This window comes from Abrus precatorius, unplaced genomic scaffold (genome assembly GCF_003935025.1).
Source record: "Abrus precatorius isolate BTA unplaced genomic scaffold, Abrus_2018 Scaffold3, whole genome shotgun sequence".
Classification (NCBI taxonomy): domain Eukaryota; kingdom Viridiplantae; phylum Streptophyta; class Magnoliopsida; order Fabales; family Fabaceae; genus Abrus; species Abrus precatorius.
The window spans coordinates 4936975-4963905 of record NW_020874373.1 but is presented as its reverse complement, the minus strand read 5'-3'; the positions used below and the strand labels follow the sequence as shown (position 1 = coordinate 4963905).

Sequence of the window (26931 nt, the reverse complement as noted above, 5' to 3'; positions counted from 1 at the left end):
TTTCCGAATAAAAGTATGCATTATGAAGGGAGATTTTGGTTATTTTCATAATAAAAAGATTTAGGAAGAAAGGCGGTTGCTAAAAACAATTTTTTTTTTATCTATTATCATAAGGTATCTGACCAAAATCTAGTATTGAGTTGCTCTCACATCTTTAACAAAATATTTTACCTATATTATCATTTCAATTTTTTACTCGCCGGAAAAAATGAAAAATATTTAAAACAATGAGTGGGTCATAAAACTTTTAAAGTAGTTTGTTAATTTTTTCAGTAGGCATTGATTTTATTTATTTAATTTTGAAATTCAACGCGTTGAAAAATATTAATAGAAAATTTAATACTTTATTACAAGTATTAAATTATACCAAAATACTTAGAATTTTTTTTATAAAATTAACAATACTGTAAATTTTGTTATGCACAAGCAAAGCTAATTATATTGTTAGGTAAAATCCTTCTCCAAGAATAAGAAATAAAAAATGGAATGTACGTGAATAGAGAGAAGAATGTGGGGAGGATACGCGGTTGGGTCTTCAATATGCCTCGGTTAAGGTGGACCAATGATCCCAATGACGTCGTCGTTGCCTTCAAAGTCAGTGGGATTAGGTTTTCCAATCATGTGGCCCCCACTTACTCTAACTACCGTCTCATACAGAGAGAGCCGTGCCGTCAACTGGGTTGACCTTATGGGACTACCCCACGTGGATTCATTGCCCGTTATTCTTAACGCCGTTCCCCCATCCTTTTCCATTTTCTTATGCTAATACCACGACCTTTTACTCATAACAGTATTTTTTTAATGAGAGATAGATGGTGTAATCAAAATTAAATAAAAAATAATTTAAAAATATATATTGTATTAAATGTTGACAACTCATAAAAAGTTGACCACTTAAAATTTATTGTCAATTAAAAGAATTTTTGTATTGTTTTAAGTTATTAGTACAATTTATTTAACAAGGTAAAGAAAAACTTAATATTTCAAACAATATCAGGATTTAAAAGGTAAGTGACAAACAAAGAAAATTAATAAATTATGATACAATTAATTTTATTTTGAAATAGTTGACAATATTTAATGTGAGATATATTAAGCCACGCTCTGCAAATCAATTAGTCAAGTATAATAAAATAAAATAAAAAAGCATTTAACGAGTCGCATTCAAATTCTTAAACGTTTATTTAAGAAGAAAACTTAAATATTAATTTTCTGTAATATATATTGAAGTGAAAATGTTTTTTTATCTAAAATGAAATATAAATAGTATTAGAAGTTAGAACAATTTACATAAAAAGCTAACATTTTTACAGGCGTACAGAAAGTGGCTTAATGGTGACGTCAATTATGGCGAAAAAACGGCTGGTCCCTCCTGAGTTAACCTTTTGGTGGACCTCTTTCTTACTTACATAACAACATTACCTTTTTCCATTTTAATTTTATTGTGGGACCCATACCTCAAGGTCCAAGTGTGTGCGATACCACATTTATACCTCATTTGCGTTGAAAACCAATGCAAACTACCACACTTTATTATTGCTACTTCCCATCCTCTCTTCTCTCTGCAAATATTATATGGACAACCCACACCACCGTGAATTCACCTTCTTAGACTCCGGCCACCGCATAGATCCTCCAATCAAAGAAATGGATTTCTTCTCTTCATCACGTAAAGACAATAATATTAACAATAACAATGATACTAATGATCATCGTCAGAACCACCTTGATCAGGATCATCACCATGCCAACATCACCAACCGTCCATCGCCCACACGTGTCACTCATCAGCCCATAAACGTGAGGTTTCAAATGCTGAATCATCCGATTCTGCATCACTCTGTATTTAATGTCATTTTTTTTTTAAATTCCGTTTTTATGCCTTTTTTTTGGGATAAGCAAAGAGTTATTATTAATATGAGTAGAGGGGTACTGAATCTAACTCGATCATTTTGATGTTTTTCATATGTATATGCAGACTGGGCTGAATTTAACGTGTGCAAGTGCTGGAGTTTCAAAGGCAGAAAATGGTGAAAATCATGAAACTGAGGTTTGTAATATATATATCGTAGTCATGTGGGGATATGGATTATGGATATACTCGTGAATCGATTTATGTAATATTGTGTGGGTTGGATATTTTTTTTATTTAATTTTTGTTTTGTTCTTAGCTCATGAGTTCTCTTGAAAGTGAATTGCGGAGACTACAAGAAGAGAATCGCAAGTTGAAAACTGTGCTGGACCAGATCACCAGAGGCTATACCCAACTACAAGCTCAACTGTTCATAGCTTTGCAGAAACAAAAGCCTCATCAGGTCGATTTAATATTTTTTCAACATTTAATTATGTCTTAAAATGATCAATCTTTTAATCCTCACGAGTAGAATCTGATTTAAGGGTATTTTCATCGCCAATGAGATAAATTTTCTCTGCTGCTTCATGAATAAAAATTGTTTTTTTTTTCTCCTGTAACGAAAGCAAGATTTGTTTGTTTAGGTGTCTATGTGCTCTTTTCTCTATCTTTCTTAGTCAGTGAAGAAACAGGGTAGCGTGCCTCACTTAAATTAGAAAGCGTGCTATCTTCATTCACTGTCGTTTTTCAAGCTCTTTCTACTAGGCATATATAAAAATATATATATTCTTTCAAACAAATTATGGTTTCAGTTTTACTACTATCTTGGTCTTTCCAACCAGTTACAAAGTATTTAATATATTTAACTTAGTATAATTAATTATTTTAAAATATATTAAATATTCAAATTTGTGTTTTTTAATTTAATTAATATTTTTATACTTTCTACTTATTTATTTAATTTCCTGAATAACCCTTAACAGATCTCACATTATTTTTTCCCCATTCAACAAACCGCGTTCTCATTTCAGACTATGAAATACCTATTTAAACAATAACTTTATTTTTTTTATACCAATATTTCATCCTCTTTTATCTTTTTTTCTTTCCACTATATTGTTCATCGCATTTATTCTTCTCTTTTTTTTTTAATCTTTATCTTCTATTATTTAACGTACACATCTAATAAGTGTGAAAAAAAAAAACCATTTTACGATATATTATTTCCATAACATATTTTTACAATATTTTTTATAATTAAAATTTATTTTTATCTTTCTTCAATAGATCACTCATAATTGATCTTACATTTTTTAAAAATTTGACTGATTTATTTCAAAATATGTTGCAAGAATTTGTAATTGGAATATAATTTCTCTGTCAAATAAGCTATCAAATATCGACAATCAATGCAAACAAGTATGAGATAAAATTGACTTGACCCTAACATACGACTGAAAAGTCTTTTCTTCCCATGTCTAGCAGCAGATAGCTAGTAGTAATACACGTCGGGGAATAAGATAACTGTGAAAATTAGGGATGGCAATGGGTAAAGTACTCGATGGGTACCCGCAAAATTTACTCACAATGGGTAGGGTATTTATCCGCTATACTGGTACGGGTATGGGTGTGGGTAAAAATTCGCAAATTTTAATGGGGATAGGTGCGGGTATGGGTATCTAAGTACCCACCCCGTCCCATACCCGCATATATATATATATGCTTAAACTTTATTCTATAATTATGAATTGAATTTTTGTATTATTATATTACTTATGTGAAGTTATATAAGATTAAAATATATTTAATAATAAAGTAAACCAAAAAATTTATTTTGGTTTATATTTTTAATAAAAAAATTTATTTACTATTTTATATCATTTAATTAGGTTAACACAATTTAATTATTACATAGTTAATATGAGATTGACTTTTTTTAAAATATTATTTATATATGACACACATAAAATATTTTTTACACAAATATTTTTATTAATAAAATCATATTGATGATTAAATCATAAAGTGAATGATAAATAATAAATATATTATAAATTTTACAATCACCTACTATTACCGTAAACTTATTATTTATTAATAATATTTAAATTTTATTTTTATATTTTAATTTAAAATAATATTTTTTTATGCAACATATGTATTACAAGCACAACTATAATCTATTGAATCTAAATAATATTATTCTTACTATTTATTCACATTCAAAGAAGTTTTTGAAAAGATATAAATATAAAAAAATTATTGTTAATTTTTATTTGTTAATTTTTTTAAGATAAAAAAGTATAATTTTTTTTAATATACACGTATATTTCTTTATTATAAAATTTTATTGTAACTATTTATCTTTTATTCAAATTTTTTTAAAATTTATATATATTATAAATATTTAATTCACTAAAATAATTTTTTAAAAATTTATATTTTTGATAAAATACTTTCGTATAGTATATGAGTTAAAAAATACTAGTATTAATATATATATATATATATATATATTATATTTATTATTTTAATTAAATCTATTATTTTTCTTACACTTTCAAATTCAAAAGTTAAAAAAAATATTTTAAGTATCAACTTTCTATCGTTAGTATTGAACTTCTCTACTCTAACTCTATTTACATTCTCAATGTCTGTCTCACTAAAACTTAATAACTATAAAATGTTATTCATTAGAGTTAGTTTTTAATGCCGTCACAAGAGGTTACTAAGTGATCCCACACGAAGGGACAACCATTGTACAGATCTATTTCGTTGTCGTTCTGACATTACCAATCAATCAAATCTCACACAAAATAGGATTATCACTGACAAATAACTTGTGTGTTTAGTTTTGCTTATTGTTTCTAAGAATTTTAGTCTAGAAAATTATTATATTAAGATACATTTAACATTTATGATCTTTGAATATTTATTTTTTATCTATATTTGTACCTTGTTCGACAACTACATATTGAATTTTTGTATTATTATGCTACTTATGTGAAATTATATAAACATATTTTTCTTTATAAACATTTTTTTCTCAAACAAGCGCGGGTAATGGGTACAAGACGGGTATGCGGGTACCCAGAGGGTACGGGTACGGGGATTAATGTTCATACCCACGCGGGTATGGGTCCAGATACGGGTATTTTTTTAAAACGCGGGTATGAGGATGGGTACTGTAATACCCTACCCATTGCCATCCCTAGTGAAAATGCATATGCACACACGTACGTAGATGTACCCACGGTTAAAATCCCTAGTAAGTGTCAAAAGTTAAACACTGACGTGCATACCGACAGTTAAAATCCATACATAGTAGTGAAGTGATAATTGTGGAACAGAATATTGAAGGAAATGGGGTGATGTCGGGACAAAAAATAGTGGAGGCAGGTCCATTAACCAAGTTAGACGTGAATGATGCATCGGTTTCGGATGAAAAGACTGATTGTGAGGTATCTGTTTCTCGTTCGAACAACGCGGAGGTAATGTCAAAGGAGGATGACCCTCATTTGACTATACTTAATCTTGGAAAACAGGCTTGTCCTGATGCTTCAGAAGATGTTCTTGACCGCTCCTCATCCCAGAGTTGGGGTTCATCCAAGTTTGAAGAACAGCCAAAAACTCCTCAACCTGATCAGATTCCTTTCAGAAAAGCCAGGGTTTCCGTACGTGCAAGATCAGAAGCTCCCCTGGTACTTTTTTCATTGCATTTTATAAACACTATATTAATGTCCTTTTCTTTTATTAAAATTGAATCCTTTATATTTTGTCCAATAAAAATAAAATTATTAATATAAATATTCTCAATGTTTATTCTAATAATATAGTATATTGTATTAATATTTAATATATTGATATATATTAATAAAATTATCTACTATTTTCATGTATCATATTATTAATATAAGCTTATCCAATGTCAAATAATTAATAGATGGCAATTTTAATTTTTTTCACAGCTATTTAATTAATGAGAAAATAATTGTAAATTCTTTAATGACATTTTTGTTAATTTTCTTTCTTATTGATGTATTGTTTTAAGATATTAAATATGATATTTTTTCGTTTAATATATTTTATAATTGTTATGATAATTAATTAAAAGATATTGTAAAAGAAGATCTAGATAATGTGTTTCTGAATGAAATTACAGTATAGTGTAATTTTCTTTATTTAACTACTTTAACACCTAGGTGACAAATTAAACACGGATGCATACATGTGAAAATTCATTAAATGAACAATTAACATTTGATAATGGGATACTTTTAGATTAGCGATGGATGTCAGTGGAGAAAATACGGGCAGAAAATGGCCAAAGGTAATCCTTGCCCTCGTGCCTACTATCGATGCACTATGGCAGTAGGATGCCCAGTGCGCAAGCAGGTAAATAATTATACTTAGTTTTTATTATATGCCTTTAATTACGTTGATTCTTCTCACATGTAACATTATATATATTATATATATTGTGGGTTGAACAGGTGCAAAGATGCGCAGAGGACAAGACTGTGTTGATAACAACATACGAAGGCAATCATAACCATCCATTGCCACCAGCTGCCACTGCCATGGCAAGCACCACGTCAGCAGCTGCAGCCATGCTGCTATCAGGTTCAACACCGAGCAAGGAAGCGCAAACAAACTCTGCAGGATATTTCTCTTCACTTCCCTATGCTTCAATGGCAACCCTATCAGCTTCTGCACCATTCCCAACCATCACTCTAGACTTGACTCAAACCCCTAATGCCATGCAACTGCACCGAGTACCAGGCCATAGTGTCACGTTCCCTTTGCCATTGCATGCGCCTTCTGGTCCTCAACTTCTAGGGCATCCCTTGTTGCTCTCACAAAAGCTACCACCTCCAGCATTGCCTCTACTCCAACGACAACCTTCAACTATGGTCGAAACGGTTAGTGCAGCCATAGCTTCGGACCCAAACTTTACTGCAGCTTTGGCGGCAGCGATATCCTCAATCATTGGTGCGCCTAGAGGGCTCAGTGATGGTAATAACAATGTTGGTAACAATGGAAATGCTGTTATTCCTGGTTCACCACAGCTTCCTCAGTCATGCACAACTTTCTCCACCAATTAATTAGTTATTATGTGAATTTTGAGCAACTATATACTATTTCTGTGTATATACAGAAAAGAGAAGATTAGGCTTGCGCGCGGTTTACTTTTTTTTATTATTATATTTATGTAAAACAGTCACCTCTGAGTGTAAGACTATAGAAAATCGTTTGAACGGCACCCTTCAATTTGCAGGAGCACGTTGATCTTTCTGATACAATGCAAGTGTTGATGTGGGTGGAAGATTCAGCTTAATTTTGAAGTCTTTTAGAAAGTAAAACTATGGATATAATTACAGATTTACTTGATCGGTTTAACTCAATAAGTAAATTGAGAAAGTTAGCATGCAGTTAATTTTGATTAAATATATAAAATGAGAAATAATAATATATACAGTATTCACTGTTAATTTTAATTGAAATTCCGTGTAATTTTAATAATATAAATTAACGGTTACTTGACAAATTTTTAGTTTAAATTCTTATCTGGAAAAAAAAAATTTAGTCTTTGTAGATAAAAAATTATTTAATCTGTAACTTTTTTTTAGAAAAAACTGACAACAAAAATATTACTTTTTTAAAATTAATATATTTAGTTCTCACGCATTTATTACACCGTCATTCGTAATTGTAATACAGTAAAATATAGGGATTAAATTTAAATAAATACATAAGGACTGACAATGTTATATCTTTTTGTACGTGTACGTGAGAATTATTTTTATAGAACTTTATTAAATTTTCTTTTTTATTCTCCTATACATATTATCTTGAAAAAATATTTTTATTTTTTTGTTTAATAATTAAAAAGACTTATATGAATTAAAAAATATGAATTTACTCATGCAATTCTACCAATGTAATCGCCAAGAAACGAGAAGGAAGATGTTTAAAACGATTGCACCCGCAGCATATATTAAATTCAAAATATAATATACTTCAAAAGTTTTAAATATAATTTTTTTTTGTATATTTGAATTTAATAAAGTCAAATAGTACTATTGTAAACAGCAAAACTCCTTCAAAATATTAAATATAGTAATCCCAAGTAATAATCATCACCCTGAATTAATAGTGTCGTGATATATAGACCCTGAAATATTAAATGAAAAATTTATGATCCATTGATTCTTTAAATCTATTTGTCAAACCAATAGTATTATCTTTATTTTGTTCCTTATAAAACAGTAGGAAACATGCACACGTTCATTCATTCAAAGATGTGTATTTTGAAGATCCCGAAAGCGTATCCTGCGTCCACCATGCGTGGTTCTGATAACAAAACATTGTGCAGTACTATGGTCAGACAGAAAACCAAATGGAAACAGTTATCATCACCACAAATTATACAAACTGCTACTATTTAAAATTGGTGTAGAAATCCGAGATATATTGGATCTGGAGACCACAATAAGACCCTGGTAATTCCCACGGTATTCTCTAAAATCTGAGAGAGAATTGGCAGCTGGTTTCCCTGGCAGATACAAAAATAAGATTCTTGCATGTGTTATATTTCTAAAGATTTTTCTTCGATCTATAATATAAGGTTTTCTTTTTATAAATCTTTAGAACTATTTTTTTTAATAAGTATTAGATCTTTTAAATTTCTCAATTGTTAATGTAATAATAAGTTAAAGTTTAAATAAAAGTAAGCTTAGATAATTATTTGTAAGAAAATCAATATATACATTAACTAATTTTAATAGCTTTCCTTGATCTACGTAATTTAATTAAACTAACCTTATAAATAAACTTTAGAAAGAGTATTTATATGCTTAACTGGTCATGTTTTAATTTTTACATGGTCAAGTTATATATATTAATCAGCCACACCCATACTTCACAAGTCATGTGGTGGGGTGAAGGTTGGGCCATTTTTTTTTTCAACCTTTCAAAGTCTTTATACAAACTTGATCTTATTTGGAATTTGACATGTTGTATTCTGAGCAAGACTCCTACTTTTATTTAGGTATCACTGTTAATCTCCAATGGTGGTGGATAAAGAGTATGCTTTTTTCTTGCTATCGCTATTGATCTTATTAGATGATCATGCTTGAAAACAGGAACCCCTTACACAGTGTGATAAAAATTGGGAAAGCTGTATCCCAAGTAAAAACATTCGAAAATTATAAATAAAAAAGTAAAAACATATATATATATATTTATTTATTTATTTATTTATTTCATACCAAATTATCCCTGATTAACTTTCTGTATTTCTTAGTCCATTTTCAAAATTTGACAAAAAAATTAGAAAAAAAGTCAACCTTCCACCTGTCCTATTCTTTTGACGGGTTGGTGGATGAAAGGAACAGACAAATAATCCTCTTTGTCATCTCTAATTTATATCAAATATTAAGTTTCAGTTTTATAATTTTTTAATGTTTAATTACTAAAAATTTCTTTTGAATTCTTCGTGACATCGTATACTCTTGATGTTGACTTCATGGAAAATTTTCAAATTTATCACAAAGGTTTGTTTTAGTCAAGAATATTTTTAATAGTACTTAATTTTCAAGTAAAAATTGTTTTAATAAATCTTATTATTGTAGGGGTATTTTTATTATAAGTTATTTTGAACGTATAAACACATAAAGTATTCGTTTTAACAAGTTCTACAAGTTATGTGACTCAATTTATGCGTGTCCACAAAAAATATGCCTTTTTTTATGTCATCGTTTAGGTCTATTTTTGTCCCAACCATTATTTAGTTTGTCTTTCTGGAGGTTGATTTTTGTTTTGGTCAACATTGAGTTGAGTTGTCATTAATAGAAAGGAAAGGAGGGATGTGGCCCAAATGTTGGGCTATGATGTAGTTCGTGGGCTCAATTCACCAGAGAGAAAACGCTTCAGCCTAACCATTGGAAGGTGTCCAGGCCCACAAAGATTGCTTTGTTATTTGTGTAAATTGTTTTAAGAAAATAAAACAAATGTTAACAGGGCCCTTCACAAATAGTGTTATTAATATATTGTTATCATATTTTTAAATAATGGTTAGCATAGTTTTCAATAAATTTTTTTATTTATTGATTTCTTAAATAATATTCTTAAGATACTAGTTACTGAGACAAAAAAAAACTAAAAAAAAAGGCAAAGAAGCACAGTAAACATCTAGACAAAATTTAGTGCTATCCGTGTGTGAGCTGTTATTTTTCAACATCCAAATCAAATGAAGGCTCAACACACAAATTTACACAAATACTTTCAAGTATCAAAATTAAATGTTAGCTTAAATATGTTTTAAATCTTTGAAAATGTTAGTCCTTCAAAAAACATTTTTGTAATTTTGATCTTCATAATTTTCTTTTAAGTAGTCTCTAATGCTACTTACTTATACTGTGATATATAACTATGACATCAACAGTTTTTCCAAATACATGTGACTTGACATATCTAAATGCTACTACATCATAAGTAGTGATAGAAATTACAATTTAAATTATTTAAAATTTATAAAATTCAAAATTTTAAAAATATGATTTGAAGGACTAAATTAAATTTAACAATAGTTACGGGTTTAGAGGTAACACTAGAATTGAAGTTAGCTGGTGTATCTAGGGAGCTTAAGACACATTTCAAGGCATGTTTAGTTTGAATGTTCAGTTATCAGCGACGAGGGAGTCAAAATATTCTTAAAATGGAGATTCTCAACTCAACCTAAGGGATAAAGATTTGTTGTCATTGGCTTGTCCATTGTTCATGCTCATCTCTACTATATTGATCCCTTATGATGTAATACATGACATTTTTTGTTTAATTTATATCTGGGGTGGTTCCAGTTAGGCATTTAATGTAACTTGGATCATTAGGCCAGCCTTAAAGAGAAACGAAATAAAAGCACCAAATAATAAATCATTCATGTATTAACTAGTTAAGTGTAAAAGAAGAGGTATGCAATTGATTAGATTCCACTTTTCTAGGAAGCTTATTTATAGGAATCCTTATTCACTCAATGGATGTAAAGCCAACAAGTCCCTTGCCACGTACTTCTGCAAAATCTCCAATGTCCAACAACATTGTAGCAAAAGGGAGTTATGTCAGAGTAACCATATCTCAGTTCTATCGGCAGCCAAACACATTCTTTCCCTTAGAATCAATAGAAACACAAAATTTTGCAATTTTCTTTTCCAAAGCCGTATGTAGCTAGAAAAAGCAAGACATGAAATCATCCAACTTCCTATTTCTGATAAATCACTCAATTATTTGTTACTGCACACAAGTTACAAAAAGCAATCATCTCTCGGTATCTTTCTGCAGATGGACAATCACAGGTCAGCAACTCCACTCAACTTCTTATGTCACCTGAAATTTGTCCTGCTGAAAAAATGAACCAATCAAATTTCAGCTATGAAGTGAGCTTTGGTAGCATAATGCTATAAACTCCACAATTTACCAAGACATAAACCAAGCACCTCTATGTTGATCATTCGAATTTGGTAGGGGATTTGACAAATAGTAACAGTCTGAACAATGCTCAGGGAATATTCTATCCTTGAGAGGTTCACAAGCTTCTGGCAAAACCAAGTCAGAGTATCCTTCAACGTTTGAGCAGTTCCATGGATAGTGTGAGCTCACATTAAGGGTGATGTTTGATAGGCAAATGTTGACAAAATTGTCACCTTCTATACCCTCCATAAGACCAGCTTTTTTTATCTTTTCTCCTATCACATCCTTGATTGTAATCTTTTCTATTACAGGTAGAGCATTTGGGTCATAACCATCATCAGGATGATCTCCATATAAACCAGTGAACCTAATAGCAATATCAACATTAGTCAAGGTCATGTTAGAGACATAGATGTTTCTAACATAACCACCCCTGCCAGGAGAAGTCTTTATTCTGATTGCATTATATGATTCATAGAATTGAATATCTTCTGCATAAACTTCGGATACACCACCGGACATTTCGCTTCCAATAGCAATCCCTGCACTCGTTTCAGTTCTCCCAACAAGCCTGTGGATGATAATGTTTGTGCTGGGCCGTCCATATGCGATGCCATACTCATCCCACCCACTTTTGATGGCAATCAGATCATCACCAGTGCTTATATAACAGTCTTCAATGCATACATTATCAGAAGAGTCTGGACACATTTTAGAGGTGTATGTGAGAATCTAAAAATCTTCTAGAAAGGAAAATAATTGTCAGGTTAGCACTGCCTAGTGTTTAAGAGATACATTGCTTTATAGCTTGGATATTTCCTTTGCCCTGATGCACAATTGCATAAATCTAGATATTATGTCTTCATTTAGTTCATATGAAAAATTTTCCTTAAAATATTTTATAATAAAAGGGTGATACTGCACCAAAACAGCTGTAAACATTTTTTTTTTTTTAAAAGAATGCAGAATACTTGGTAATTGTGAATTTCACGTTAGTATGACATTCCAGCCTAAAGTGAGAAAGCTCACCTGGATCAATCCCATCTGTGTTTGGTGAATTAAGAGGAGCAAGGATCCGGACATTCTGAACTGTTACTTGGCTGTTCATCCAGAAAAACAGTCTCAAATCTCCCCCCTAATCATGAAAGCTCAACTATTGCACAGTTTTAAAAAGGCAATGGAAGCACTTGAACTACAGAACACAAAGGAATACAATATAAAATCTGTCCTTCAGTAGGGGACAAACCTGCAGTACACAGGATGAATAGTCCAAAATGGAGAATTCAAGAAGGTTAAATTTGAAATGAGAACCCCGGTTGAATTCATCAATTCCACCAAATGAGGACGTGTATAATCCAGAGTTTTGTTCCAAAACCTGCTCCACCAGATACTCCCTTGACCATCGATGGTCCCATTATTACCTTCATTGAGACATCGATAGCATCAATATACTTATATGCATGGAGAAAATAATATTATTTGTTGAATTACCAACCAGTTATGATAACATCAGTCAAATTGTGCCCATAAATAAGGCTCCTATGCCTTCCACCTGGCAACTCTCTTCCTCTCCCATAAGATGGTAGAGGATCAACAACTGGCCAATCCTCAGAGTTCTGTAATAAGCAGAATATACATATCATAATTGAAACTGCAATAATGTATAAGCATATTATAGACTATCAAGTTTATAGGACTTCAGCACAGCACATAAAACACAAACCAAACTTAAACAAATTTGGCTGTCAAAATACTATCCTTGCATGGTAATTGATTAACTAAAATAGACCACTGCCACATTGATTAGCAAAAATAAGAGAACTATGCTGAAAGTGGCCTTTTACTTTGGAAAAACTGCAGACAAGTCAGCGAAGCAGCTTTACTAAAACTTCCTTTTTTTATTCTGCATTATTACAACGAGTGGCTTACCGTTGATCCAAGAATTACTGCATCTTTGTCCAGCCACAAAGTTAGATGACTGATGAGATCAAAACTACCAGTTAACCACCGGCCAGCCGGGACAAAAAGCTTTGCTCCGCCTTTGTCTGCAAAGGAATTGAGGTAGAAGATGGCATTCTGAAATGCTTTTGTGTTGAGAGTGATCCCATCGCCAACTGCACCAAATTCGGTGATGCTGACACTGTGAGGTCGAACTTCCTCAAAGTTTGTCTGCTTGCAAAGTGTGCTGCTCCACACTGTCCATGAACAACAATTGAACAATGCAAGTACCAGAAGCACTTCCACGAGCTGCAAGAGAAACATTTCACCATCAGTTACCATGGGCTACCCTTAAGACTGTGAGCAGCTTTCCCATTTTGGAGTTCATTTATCAATTAAGAACAAAAGCAATCCACATTCTTCTTCACCCTTTACTAAAAGGACCGTGAAAATTATGAAATTCAGGTAGGATCTAGAAAGAGCAATAAAAAATTCAACTTTCAGGAGTTCAAAATTGAAAATCCACTCAGATCATCAGCTACATTTTGGTTTTGGCCACACAGTTGATAATGCAAGAAGAGATATACACTAATCACAAAAGGAACAACCAAAAGTGAAAAAACCAATCACCCCCCATTTTTCCACTAACCAAGTGCCACTTCCTTAAGAATTAGCACAAATTATAACAAGGTGAACAGTGGATGATCCCACTAGTGTTATTCTTCATCTATGTAAGAAAGACTTAGCTTTTAGATCTTACTCCACACTACAAAGCCTGACAGGTGATAAAAGTGAGATTGGGACCTCTCCAAGTGAGAATGCAGAGAGGGAGAGAGAGAGAACTCACTGTTGAATGTCTCCTCATATGAATGAGATCCGGGTACCTCCAATTCCAAATTCCCCTACTAGTGAAGAAAAAGAAAGGGTGAAGGAAGCAAAGTTGAAGAAGAGGAGGAGGAGGTTTGGTTCATTGATTAAAATCCCCACCCCAGCAATAAGCAAGTGTGATATTGATTGGGTGGGTCATTGAAATGAGAGAGTCACCACCCAAGTAAAAATCATTGACAAAGACTGTTACTGCCCTCTAAACAATAAGCAGTAGGACCCCCCCCCCCCCCCTCTCTCTCTCTCTCTCTCTCACCGTCTATGGAAAAGTCCCCAGAAGAGTGAAGAAAGAGAAACTCAAATGATTTTGAAGATGGTACTGGTGATGAACTCTTCAAACACAGGAGTGGTATCTGATTTTGCGTTTGTCACCTCTTCTATTGCTAAAGTGAAGAGATAGTGACTTGCAACACAAAGTGACACACAACTTCAGACAACGCCAACTGCTAAGGTAACACCTTTCCTCATAATTTAGCTTTGCATGTACCGTCCCTTCACTGTTCAACTTCAGTTTTTGTGTAGCTCGTGACAATTTTTTCATCCCAACCCACATTTCTATTTCGTAAACTCCGTCAAGTCAACATTCATGTTCATACTATGTTTTACTTTAACTACTTCACACCATTAATCATTTGTTCCCTTGTTTTTCTTCCTTCAGTCAACATAACAATAACAATAATAAAGCATTCAAATAAAAAAGGTTATTCCGTTATTTTCCCTACTTTCTTCATAATTTGTGGAGTCTAATTTTAAATTGTAACACAAAAATAAATAAAGGGATCATAGTAAAATGGGGAATGGTGAATGGAACAATGGGAGGCAGACAAATTTTAGCCATAAAAAGCAAAACCGGTATGTGTTAGTGAGTATAGGGACGTGATGCTCTTGTCAATGTCAGAGAACCATAACCTTGTAACAATAATAGTACAAAATTTAGTTCACATTCGCAAGGCTGGCTCATATGCTGAAACGTCGTCGTACAGCTGGGATTTCGTCTGTTTCTTCTTAGGGATCTCGATTCAAGAGTAAAAGCAGTAACGTTACTTAGGATAACAACAATGCTTCTACTTCTATATCACTTTCTATTTCATTATTTTATTACGTTGATTATGTTAACAGAGTCAAAAAATATAAAATGGTATTATTGTTTTCTTGATAACAAAAATATGTCATATAAAATTCCGTTTTGTGGCATGATTGGACCGAAATGAACTTCGTCGTTTATTGGCCAACCAAGAAAGGAAAAAAGAAAATGAGATTCGTCATTTTCTCATCCACAACAAACAAATCCTTGAGAGCTGTTGCCTCACCATTGCATGTATCTCATCTTTTCCTCTCTCTCTTTATTTTTTCGAGTGTGGGTTACATCTTTGAGTTTCACACGAGGAAACAACTAACCACCCCCTTCTAACTACAAATAATTGATCTTAAGGAAAAATAAATAATTTTTTTAAAATATTCATCTCAGTTTTTGGAATTGAATTTAAGTAATTAATGTTGATGATAGTAATTTTTTAAAATATTGATTATATTTTCATATACTTGATGTAATAAAATATTTTTTTTAAACTAAACTATTTATTCAATGAATGATAATTTTTGATCAATTTATTTAGATAAAAAAAATGTCTAGAAAGAGGGGGACAGGGTCCTAGAACAGACAATATCAGAGACACAAAGGTCTAAATCTCACCCCCTGGCATGTGAAAAGTTAAGGTTTCCAAAGCCAGGTATCCTATGCCCCATAAGCCAAACGGTAACTAAATTGTGATGATTTTATTCCACACAGCAAAGCATTATGCATACATATGGATTAATGAATTATTTTACAAACATGTATTCCATTTAAAACTTAAAATATCATTTTTATTATATAGAGCTCGAGTACTGAAAGAAGAACCTCTCTCTCCAGGGCAATAAAGTATTATTTCAAGTTATCAAAAATGCATTTTTCCCTTATTGTTTTTCCAAGTTACATTTTAAAAGTATTTTCTGGACAGTTGACTAACATAGTTTCTTTGTCACGTTAGATGGCAATAATTTCAGAGTAATTATTATAATGCCAACTTGTGCATTAATTTTCTTTTAGTATTTTGTTTTGGTCGAAAACTCTTCTAGCTTTATATTTGATTTGATCCTTTATGTGTGGTTCATAATGATGGTAGTTATGCTTAAGTAATATAACTAATAAAGGGTAGATAGTATTTCAATATCACAAATGAGTAAATGACGACAAGCTATGGCCTGCCTCATTTATAAATTGTGAACATGTTTGACAAATCCGAGGACATTACCCATTCCAATTATATTTAGGGGAAAATGCACCAAATCCCTATCTCCTCCTTTCATGTGGATAAGAATCTTCTAAGTAATTGTTTGTAATAACTATCCACTTTAAATAATGCAAAATAGGGATACATTGTATGATTTGTTTATGGTATGTAAATTACTAGTATATAATAGATTTAGGCATTAAGAGTTAATTCTCTTATTTACTGGCTAAAGTCTGAATTCAGTCAGTGAATGTAAAACACAACCCTTAACCATAACAGCAACAATATCTTTAGTTAGGTTTTTTTTTTAACAAGTATAATTATGTAAAGTTACATTATTATTTTGATGGCAAGACAGTACTAAAAGGAGCTAGCTATAAAGCACGGTCACATAATTTTGTGCATTTTACCCTTTCAATATTATATGAACTTTCCGTACAAAGTTTGCTGTAGCTATACATATATTATGCAAGGAAAAATAATACTGATCATGCTTTGTGTAGCATCATTAACCTCAGTAGGGCTAGTTCTTTGCGTAATTTGTTATTTAAGTTTAAGTGAGGTGCATATTTCATGTTTTGTTACTCTAATTAATGACAGAATTAACCAACACCCGACACATTCCGAACATACCTGAAATCAAATGCGTGGGTTTTCGCAACATAGATAATTAGATATCTTGAAATCATAGGAGAACGTGAATTAGCCTTGGAATTGTAGTAATAATAGAGGATGATGATAAATCATCAACTTCGCTTCAAATTTGCGTTTTTGGGAAGATACAGTGGAAATATTTGTTTACCTGCCAAACTATTCAGATTGGAAAATGTTTTGTGTACCTTTCGAATTACATATTTAAGAATGTATTTTTAGAATGTCTGTATCAAAAAATGAAAAATAAAAATAATAGTAGATAGTATTTCATATGATATTAATTTTAAGAATTAATAATTTAAATAATGAAACTGCAAGATTCAAATAATCCACTTAATAATTTAAATTTTGAAAGTTATTCGTCACATAATGTCGTGTTGCAGTAAACAAACTATATAATATGAGAAACATAATATATATGACAATAAGAATTCCATATTATTATTAGATTGTTTTGATAATAATTGAATTGGCAAGAAGGGGAGAGTACTTAGATCCAAAGGCGTTTGTCTTCTATCGTTCATCTGCTAAAGAAGTCACAGTCTCACAGATAGCATTGGATCGATGGACCATACCACATTGCACACTAAGGATCGGACAAGCTAGGCAAAGGCAAAAACTTGTCCAAAGTACCAATATAATTCACATACATATTATGAAAATATCACATCTGAAGACAGACATAAAGATATGGTTTATCTCCATAAATGCACAATATTTAATTATTTGAATTTTTTTTTTATCTATATGTAGAAAAATCATCAGTATTCATCAACACTTACTAAGAAAATAAAAGAAACCATTATGCATTGATTAAATACACATCTCAATTTGAAGATGAGTCTGTGGTACCCAAAGTAGTATACGGGTTGCAAACATTGCATTTGAGGGATGTTTCTTCTATTTGTTGGCACGATGAGCTTTGGCATATACCTCCGCTCCCAACACATTGAATTTGATTAAAAGGGGTTCTGAATAGATGGTTGATCTAAAAAATTGTTATTGCCATAGTTTCTTTTTATTCATGAAAACATTCATTTCTTCTTTTTGTTAATTTGTTTTATCGCAATAGATCTTTATGCTTACGAGAATATGCTTGTAGTTAAGACTTTCTTTGGGAAAAAACAGAGAGTAAAGAGAGTGACGTAACGATTAATAAAGCACACTTCTTAGTCTCCCACTGAAGATTTTTTCTTTTCCTTCAAGGACTGAATCTCTAGCTACAAACAGCAACATCAAAATTTGGGATTTGTACCTTTTAAAATAAGAAAATGTGTAAAGTAAGCGGCAAATATATGTTTATTTTTGTTCAAAAGTATTTCACAAATTTAGCTAATTTTAAATTATTTTTTTATTTTCTAATTGTATTCACTTTTTCCATTTTAAATAATTTAAACCTCAATTTAATTGTATCGATATACATATGTACGATCTACATGAAAAATCCAACTCTGGTCAATCCTTGCTTCATGGGTAAGAATTAGTTAGAAATTATTAATTAGCATTGCTTAATGCTTAGTTGAAAGAATGTGGGGCAGTTAGAATTGGCACATGCATATGCTTTCAATATCACCTTCTTGCCATTCGTTCTTTTACTGTTAAATTAACATTTTTAAGAATTTTATTTTATTTTTTCTAATCAGCATGATAAGCATATAGAATTTAGATTTTAAATCTAAAAATTTGAAGATGGCACTAAATGAAGTTGTAGAATTAACTATGCATATGAAAAGTAGAAACTGGTTAAATGTTGACATACGTACAATCATAAAATGATTTGTGAAATGAAAAGTAGAAAATGGATACAATGATTTGCCAAAATGGAAGCCTACTTCTATTGGCCCCATTCTTTTTTATTCGGTACATTTTCCTGACACATCCTTTGTGGGTGAGACGTGCTTGATGCAAATTCCGCTCTATACGCAAACACATTGGATAGTCACTACATGAAAATAAATGTTCACAATAAATAAATACACTCAACCATCAAGATGCCCAACAGAAAATAGAAATTACAGCTCGAATTTTCCCTTAGTAAAAAGACCAAAAGACAAGAAAAAAAGGGAAAAGAAAGAAAGACATAAATACGCCAAGAGTAAGACCATGCTATTCCTTACCAAAAAACAAAGGATGCTTTTTCATTTTCCTAAGGCAATGGGCCCAACAATTACAAACTTGATATTATAGGTCAAAAACTCCCCCAAGATCAATGGGACAACGAAAACTGTAGTTGAAAAAAAGAAAAAGATCCATTTACAAATGTCACCTTTTCATGCCTGCATTTGTACCTTACAAATAGTCATTAATAATGAAACACTAGCAAATTTCTGAAGCCATGTTACATATTATATCTCCCAATTGTAACAATGCATGCATGCTGGAACTATCATGTAAATGCGTGGTAATACTCAGTCGTGCATCGGCATATATGAAAGCTCTCTCGCCTATGGGACTTAACAACTTATGATGGACCACGAACAATTCCGCACCACATCTGAAAAGTGATTCTACTAATTGATGCAAAAGAAAAAGGAAATATATTAATTCTATTCCTGCAATAGTTGGTCAATCAACTTTTGCAGAGATTTCGTAATTAATGTATAAATTTTAATCAGAAAATATTAAATTAAAACTTTTTTTTTCAATTATCATTTTTACACTTTGCTGCACCCTTGGATCCGCCATCCGAAGTTGAAAAAAAAAAAACACCAAATACCAGCAGTATTAGAGTAGACTACAGCCTTTATTTACATTATTATGCTGCAAATAGACAAAAATACTAGATAGTGTTTTTTATTCTAGTAGAATATTGCAGATACCAGAACTTGATCATGTTTGTGGCTGCCTTCGCTTTCTCACACTGGTTAAACTACATTACTTTTTCCTCTATAAACAAGGACCAAGTTTGTAACACATCAAAATGAATGAATTCATTGCTGATACAACAGTTTTTTTTTTTTTTTTTGTCATGAACAGTTTTGTTATTTGAATCACTAAAAGTCGATAACATATATAATATTGAATATAATTATTTTTATCTTTTACCTGTTTTTTATTTTTTATTTTTTTATTTTTTAATATACACATGTTACAAAAATACATCCAAATGGTACACAAACATTTCACCACATATAATGCAACCATTGTTAATAAATGCCTTCTTCCGATATGGTTTTGCTTTATTCAGTCCTAAAGAGACATGGTTTACATTCTGCGTTGTGCAGTACTTTCCACCTTCTGACTACAACCCCTGATGACTGACAAAGCACGGCGAAGTTTGGGATTTTAATCGACTGGCCCTTGTTATTTTATAGAAGTAATGAAGAGGGTTCAGAGACTGGGTAAACTTCTTGGTAGATATTGGACAGGGGATTAGGTGAGGTCCTAGCCTCTTACTAGATTCATTAGTTTTTTGTTCTCACCAAATATTATAGGACGGATTTTCAGTAACTAAACATATTTTCCGATTAAAAATTTAACATTTATTACATAAAAAATTACAAACAAGCACAATAAATATTTTCTAAAAAATTCTTAATACATTAATGTAATTCTTTACAATGTCAATTAATTAGAATTTTCCTATATATAAATTTTAAAATAATTATTACAGAAATTAACAATATTCAATTGTATAACAATCCATGATTAAATAACAATATAAAAAACTTTGTAAAAGCATTCCTCATATAATTATGAAATGGGCATACATAAACAAATTTTATTTACCTTCAATTCATATATATATATATATATAACTGTTTAACACCTTTCAGGTTTTCGATCTGAAAATTGTCGGATATTAACTAAGCGGACCGTTACTTTACTTAAAGTCTACACATAACGAACCAAAACCTCAACGCCACCAAGCATACCCTTGAATTCCCAAACCAAAGGGAGAAAATCTAATTAGGGGTGTGGAGATGTCATTAGTCAACACATAACTATTCGAGCTCGCCACTCTATATAACCAAATAATTCAATTAGATGAATCAGTTTTAAATCATTGAGGAAGGCACACTAGGAAGACAAAAATAAAAATTCTTAAAGACAATATATCCAGGCAGGCAGAGGAACAAAAGTTCACATGCATGTAGTAACATGGTCTAAAGCATAAAAGGGTTTCTGAAACTTAATTAAATTTCAAAGTTCGCTACTTTCTTCCTCCATTATATTATATATACTATATAAACCAGGATTGAATGGTTCCATCAAAATTTCCATGCCATTTCATCCCTTCCATCCATTTAAACATGCAGGAAATGATGACGTGTTTCAATTGGACGACCGCATATGTAAAACTCATTTTTTAGATCACAATAAATATTGTATCACAAAGAATCAAAGTAAAACTATCAGTTGAAAAAGGTACCCATGAAAAGAAAAACTAATATTTGTGAGATCCACAAATCCGGTATCAAACTAGCTCCAGAAAATACAACCATCAAGAGCTAATAGTCTAGTAACTTCTGCCCCAGTATGACCACTTTGTTGCAGGTTTTCCTGACGCATAGCACTTGGTGCCTGTAAAAGTCAACCATATTTAATAAGCAACACCAGCATCAACGGTGATGTTATACATTAGCGGGGTAAAACATAAAACATTAGCAGATAGCATGCTCATACCGAAGCTAAAGGTGCAAATAGAATTTTAAGGTCAGTTGCACAAAAAATAACACCCACATAAAAACAAGGGTTATACCTTCTGGGAGTTCTGGCTGATCAAATGGGCTACAAAGAGTCTTAGCTGCTCCCATCTCACCCTTTGTCCTTGCTTTGACATCTGCTTCCACAGCCTGAATCATTATTGACCAAAAATTATTACCAAAAGAACACCAAACCATACACCATGCAAGATTACTCGAGAGACAGCCATGTGATGTCAAGACATGGCAAGCATATTATCAAGACACCAGAAATATCATATTTGAACAAAAACACACAATTCATACCTCCTCATCACACCAAGGAGCTAAGATCATTTTTCTTTGGTTCAAAGCTTGCAGAAATTCATCCCAAGTATGTATGACCTGAATGCATTCATCCCGTTTCTGTTTTGCAACATCAAACAGGTTCTGCTGAATAATACCAAGCAAATTGTTTACTTCCTCAACCAAATTAGCACTGGCAATGTCTATCTTTGCACCATTATCGCGTCGAACAGCACGAACCTATGCAGAATATAAGGAGATTTATTTGAAGTTCATTGAAAAACTAACAGTGTAAAGCAAAATGACAAATATGTGAATCGATGCAACAGTAGGACAAAGTTAATGACCTGCTTATTTGCTAAATCCTTCGGCCCAATTTCAATTCTTAGAGGAACACCTTTCATTTCCCAATGAGAATACTTCCATCCAGGAGAGTAGTTATCTCTAAAATCTGACTCAGCACGAATACCTGCTCCACATAATGTATTCACAGTTGCAGTACAGGCATCAAATATTCCTTGAGTATCAGCATCTTTGTAAGGCACAGGAATCACAATGACTTGTACTGATGCTACTTTAGGAGGTAGTACCAATCCCTTATCATCACCATGAACCATCACCATCACCCCAATCTGTTAAAAAATGAAGAAATATAAAATGCGATCAGATGTAGAGGAATCCTCTGATGCTTGTATATTCAAGGAGTCAAAGCTTACAGTTCGAGTACTGTAGGCCCATGAGTTCTGCCAGACCATTGCTTTTTCTCCCTTCTCATTTTCAAAGTTTATCTCAAACATTTTAGCAAAATTTTGGCCCAGACAGTGAGAAGTTGCACCTTGTATACCACGACCAGTGTTTGGAATAAATGCCTAGCAAAATTGATCAAAAATTTATAAACAACTTTCACCATCAAATCACATCAGTGTTTATGCCAGAATTTCAGACATATACCTCAACACTGGTAGTGTAAAGTCCACCAGCAAACTTCTCAAGTTCACTTTTCTTACCCTTTATGACAGGAACTGCCAAATACTCTTCATATATACGCCTATATAATTCTAGTATCTCAAGAACCTGAAAAAGAAATAGTTTAGAATATTTTGAAAACAAATTTTCAGAAAATGGGAAATCTGCATGCTTGGGTGGAAATTACAAATTAATAAGCAGTCTAGAATGCACCAGTCATAAAAAGGAAGTTCATAGCTAATTTAAGACCCATAAAACCCCAAGAAAGGGAAGATAGTGATGCGCAATTTTGATTTTAAGAAAAAAGATTTTTTCACAAAGCACTAGATGAGAGAAGGGCATTAACAACTCTTCATTAAATATCCACATACAAAAGATGACAAATTATGGCAAGTTACACAAATGAGAGTATGAGACCAAAAGAGAAATTCTTAAAATAAATATTTGATGCAATACCTCTGCATCTGCTTCCTCCTTTGTTGCAAAAGCAGTGTGCCCTTCCTGCCAAAGAAACTCACGACTCCTGCAATCAAAATTTATATAAGCACCGTCACCACACAATGGACTATAAAGAAGTTCCGTGACATAAATTAGTCTACATGATGCCAACAGTATCTGAAACCATATTAATAATGAGATATTTAATCAGGGCAACCTAGTGCACAAGGCTCCCAATTGGTGGAGTTGGGAGGATAGACATACATAGCCTCAGCCCAGCAAGTAGAGAGGCTGTTTTCCAGGACTGAACCCATGACCTCCAGGTCACAAGGCCAAGCCTGATTTTGATTGTAACATTTACATGATTTTCGTTAGAAAGTGCAAGAATTGATTATCTAACTTAAACCAACAGTCACTAAGTAGGAGGGTAAATAACTAAACATACAATGGCTGAATATTCCAAAATTTGAAGATTCTTATTTAAATTTGTAATTTATTATTGCATTAATGGCAGACTACAAATCATTACATAACAAAAACAATTAAACTTTATCCCACTAGGTAAGTTTTGTTACATGAATTACATGACGTCATTGAGAAACTTGCTACCTGATGAACAAAATAAGATGGAAATTCACTACCTGATGAATGGTGTGGGATTGCTGAACTCCCATCTAACAACATTGCACCACTGATTAAGTTTCAAAGGCAAGTCCCGATGTCCCCTTATCCACTTAGAGTAGTAAGGATACATGACAGTTTCACTAGTTGGACGAATAGCAATAGGAATTTCTAATTCAGATTCCCCGGACTTTGTCACCCAAGCAACCTGGCATAAGAGTAAGACAATCAGAAAAATAGTATCTTCAAAATAAAATGTCCTTCAGGAAGTAATGAAACTGTATAGATTAAATATTATACTGCAAGTTAAAAAATAACCATTCCAACATATGAAACTATCATTAGCTGAATGATACACAGATGTTGCTAAACTAATTTTTTTGTTGTACATCATACAATCCAGCATAGCATGTCCCTGATTAGAAAAGCCCAAACCATTAAACAAACAATTGATCTAAACACACAATAATCTCCAAATCTTTACAACCAAACCAATCCTTCATTATATTATGGAGGATATTCCCTGGTTCAAACAAAAACCTTAACCCAATTCATTGCACGCTCTACTTTACATGGCCCAACAAATCTGTACACTCACCTCTGGAGCGAATCCCTCAACGTGGTCTTTCTCCTTTTGCAAAACTCCAGGAGACACAAACAAAGGGAAATAGCAGTTCTTGATCTTCATTTTCTTAATTTCGGGATCAAAAAACTCCTGCACATTGATTTTAAAATTAAAGCAACTCTGACCTATGTATAAATCAAAAGAAAGAAATCTACAATTCTGTATTCACCTTCTCCAAATCGACACTCTCAAGCATTATCAATAGAGCTAAACGAGAGAAATTTCAGCACAAAAAAAATTACACTAACACATATTTGCATTCCCTCATTATCTTAAAACAAAAGAAGAATTAAGAAACTCACATGCATGATCTCCCATATCGCCATTGACCAAGGCCTGAGAATGTAGCAACCAGATATATCATAGTACTCAATCATTTCCGCATTAACAACAACCTATCAGATTAATCAAAAGTCAAAGTCAAGAAACAAACACACTGCCGAAATTGTCAAAGCGTGAAACAAAATCAGATTAGAACGAACAAGCAATTTTGACCAAACACAGATCAGGTCAAAACAACAAGTAGAAACTATTTAACTGCACATAATACCTCGGAATACCACTCTCCGAAGTTTTCAGCCTTCCGATGCGTAAGTCCTAAGCCAGTCTCCTTCTTCACCTCTTTCTTCTTACCACCTGCTAAGCTTCACCATTAGAAGAATGAAATGAAATGCAAATGAGGTGGGGGGGGGGGAATGCATCAGTAATGCGAATTACCAGATTTTTTGGCGTTTTTGGCTTCCGTTCCCGCCATCTTGAAATACGAGCACCTGATCCTGCCATAGCCAAAAGAGAATTGTAAACGATTAGAAGATGAAGCAAAAGCATATCAGTCTTCAAATGCAAGCTGTTTTACTCGTTGCAAAGATGCCGAATGCGAATGAAACGTGAGAGAGCGATTGTAGCGTCACGGTTGACCCTAGGGTTTTCGCTTTCAGATAATTGCGCCCTTCTCTCGTTTTTTAATTTCTTCTTCGCCTTTTTACTCTTCACTGTCCCTGCGCAAGTCTTCGGTTACTCTCTGTATAAATGTAGTAACGTATTACTCACATGCGGGTGAAGTTAAAGTAATTTTGCCCTTTATTATTCTTCGTGTTATTATTTTAGTTATTAATTATTTTATGAATTACAAAAAAATCTCAAAATCACATTTTTGTTAAAAAAATTATACAGTAAGACGTGGAAAATTTAATACCAAAAGTATTTTAAAACTTAATAGTTTAATGTTTTACATTTTCATTTTTAATATATAGTGGTGATATTTTACCTACTATCGAGAAAATGCAGCATAAATTAACGTTTTAAGAGATATTTATTGAATAAAGTACGCAGACTTTGTATGACTAAAGCAATGTTCTCTTTCACATGTAAACAAATTGACTTCTGCAAGGTGTCCAGTGAAATTAACAGTATTTTTAGGAGTTTTATTTGGATTTGATGAAGGAAATTACTTCCAAAACTGATACAGGCTATAATAACTAGGGACGACACTGGATACGATATTGTAGTACTTATTTACTTATTTACATATCATTGTTTAAAAAAAATACTCACTTAACTTTATATTTGTTTAGATAATAATTTTAATCTCTATATTAGTAGGTATCTGCATATCTATATTCGCTTCTATTACCTACTCTTATCTAGGAAAAAAATATTTATAAAAAAATATATTTGTATAATTTTATATAAATAACATAATAATACTATATATATATATATATATATATTTAACAAAGTTTAAGTATAAATATAAAATAAATATTTAAATATTATAACTGTTAATTATATCTTAATACATTAACTTTCTAAACTAAAGTACTTAAAAACTATAAATAAAATTTTACATATAATCTTCAAGATGTCTAAAATAATTAACTCATAAACTTAATAACCATACACTGTTACTCTTAAAAACTTAAAAAAAAAGAATATTAATTAATTATTTATTATAAAGTCAAAATAATAGATATAGTTAGACTATTTTATCTTATTATTAAAATTAGACTCTTCAAATGAACTTTTATCTTTTAAGTTTATATATTGCTTTGGTCCAGCAATACAATAGAAGCTAAAATATACAAACACATAACAAGAATTAAATTTTATATCAATTATGTAATAATTAAATTGTATTAGCCTAATTAAATAATATAAAATAGTAAATAAATTTTTTATTAAAAATTTATTTTATTAGTAAATATATTTTTATGTTAAACTCATAAAAAAATTAATTAAATAAATTTTTATATTTTTAAACATACATTCTTTTATTTGAGT

At 31.8% G+C, this 26931-nt stretch overlaps 3 protein-coding genes across 5 annotated transcripts; 1 reads left to right on the top strand and 2 right to left on the bottom strand.

The window, feature by feature from the left end:
• The first annotated feature begins 1534 nt into the window (after nt 1-1534).
• Nucleotides 1535-7147, top strand: LOC113862931 (probable WRKY transcription factor 47). 2 transcript variants are annotated; one of them, XM_027496240.1, is made up of 7 exons: nt 1535-1800; nt 1979-2050; nt 2172-2315; nt 5203-5313; nt 5398-5553; nt 6134-6247; nt 6346-7021. In XM_027496240.1, the coding sequence occupies exons 1-7, from the start codon at nt 1576-1578 to the stop codon at nt 6955-6957; spliced, it is 1434 nt and encodes a 477-aa protein (XP_027352041.1). In that variant the 5' UTR covers nt 1535-1575; the 3' UTR covers nt 6958-7021. The 2 variants fall into 2 exon arrangements, with proteins under 2 accessions (XP_027352041.1, XP_027352040.1); XM_027496239.1 differs by having other exon boundaries at nt 5203-5553; nt 6346-7147.
• A 3874-nt stretch (nt 7148-11021) lies between these two features.
• Nucleotides 11022-14241, bottom strand: LOC113860651 (probable polygalacturonase). Its single transcript, XM_027493104.1, has 6 exons — nt 14106-14241; nt 13250-13567; nt 12816-12936; nt 12567-12741; nt 12350-12420; nt 11022-12021 (listed from the first exon to the last, which is right to left on the bottom strand). The coding sequence occupies exons 1-6, from the start codon at nt 14121-14123 to the stop codon at nt 11324-11326; spliced, it is 1401 nt and encodes a 466-aa protein (XP_027348905.1). The 5' UTR covers nt 14124-14241; the 3' UTR covers nt 11022-11323.
• Nucleotides 14242-18764: 4523 nt separating this feature from the next.
• LOC113860650 (proline--tRNA ligase, cytoplasmic) lies at nt 18765-25645 on the bottom strand. 2 transcript variants are annotated; one of them, XR_003503995.1, is made up of 15 exons: nt 25508-25639; nt 25369-25427; nt 25202-25287; nt 24954-25046; nt 24625-24741; nt 24047-24234; nt 23424-23490; nt 22953-23075; nt 22718-22870; nt 22349-22633; nt 22023-22241; nt 21773-21866; nt 21443-21594; nt 19359-19580; nt 18765-18986 (listed from the first exon to the last, which is right to left on the bottom strand). XR_003503995.1 is itself a non-coding variant. In XM_027493103.1 (13 exons), exons 2-13 carry the CDS (start codon nt 25403-25405, stop codon nt 21530-21532), a joined length of 1527 nt encoding a protein of 508 aa, XP_027348904.1. In that variant the 5' UTR covers nt 25406-25427; nt 25508-25645; the 3' UTR covers nt 21349-21529. The 2 variants fall into 2 exon arrangements, 1 of the variants encoding a protein (XP_027348904.1); XM_027493103.1 differs by lacking the exons at nt 18765-18986; nt 19359-19580 and having other exon boundaries at nt 21349-21594; nt 25508-25645.
• Nucleotides 25646-26931: the final 1286 nt, after the last annotated feature.

Excerpts from the sequence above, each read along its gene's own strand:
- LOC113862931 (XM_027496239.1), top strand. The coding sequence starts at position 1,576 with ATGGACAACCCACACCACCGTGAATTCACCTTCTTAGACTCCGGCCAC. Across the intron at positions 2,316-5,202 it reads AGAAACAAAAGCCTCATCAG|AATATTGAAGGAAATGGGGT; the intron begins GTCGATTTAATA and ends ATTGTGGAACAG. Across the intron at positions 5,554-6,133 it reads CAAGATCAGAAGCTCCCCTG|ATTAGCGATGGATGTCAGTG; the intron begins GTACTTTTTTCA and ends GGATACTTTTAG.
- LOC113860651 (XM_027493104.1), bottom strand. Across the intron at positions 12,937-13,249 it reads CAGTAATTCTTGGATCAACG|AACTCTGAGGATTGGCCAGT; the intron begins GTAAGCCACTCG and ends TGCTTATTACAG. Across the intron at positions 12,022-12,349 it reads CACAGATGGGATTGATCCAG|ACTCTTCTGATAATGTATGC; the intron begins GTGAGCTTTCTC and ends AAATGTGTCCAG.
- LOC113860650 (XM_027493103.1), bottom strand. The coding sequence starts at position 25,405 with ATGGCGGGAACGGAAGCCAAAAACGCCAAAAAATCTG. Across the intron at positions 24,742-24,953 it reads CGATATGGGAGATCATGCAT|GAGTTTTTTGATCCCGAAAT; the intron begins GTGAGTTTCTTA and ends ATCAATGTGCAG. Across the intron at positions 22,242-22,348 it reads AGGATTTAGCAAATAAGCAG|GTTCGTGCTGTTCGACGCGA; the intron begins GTCATTAACTTT and ends TATTCTGCATAG.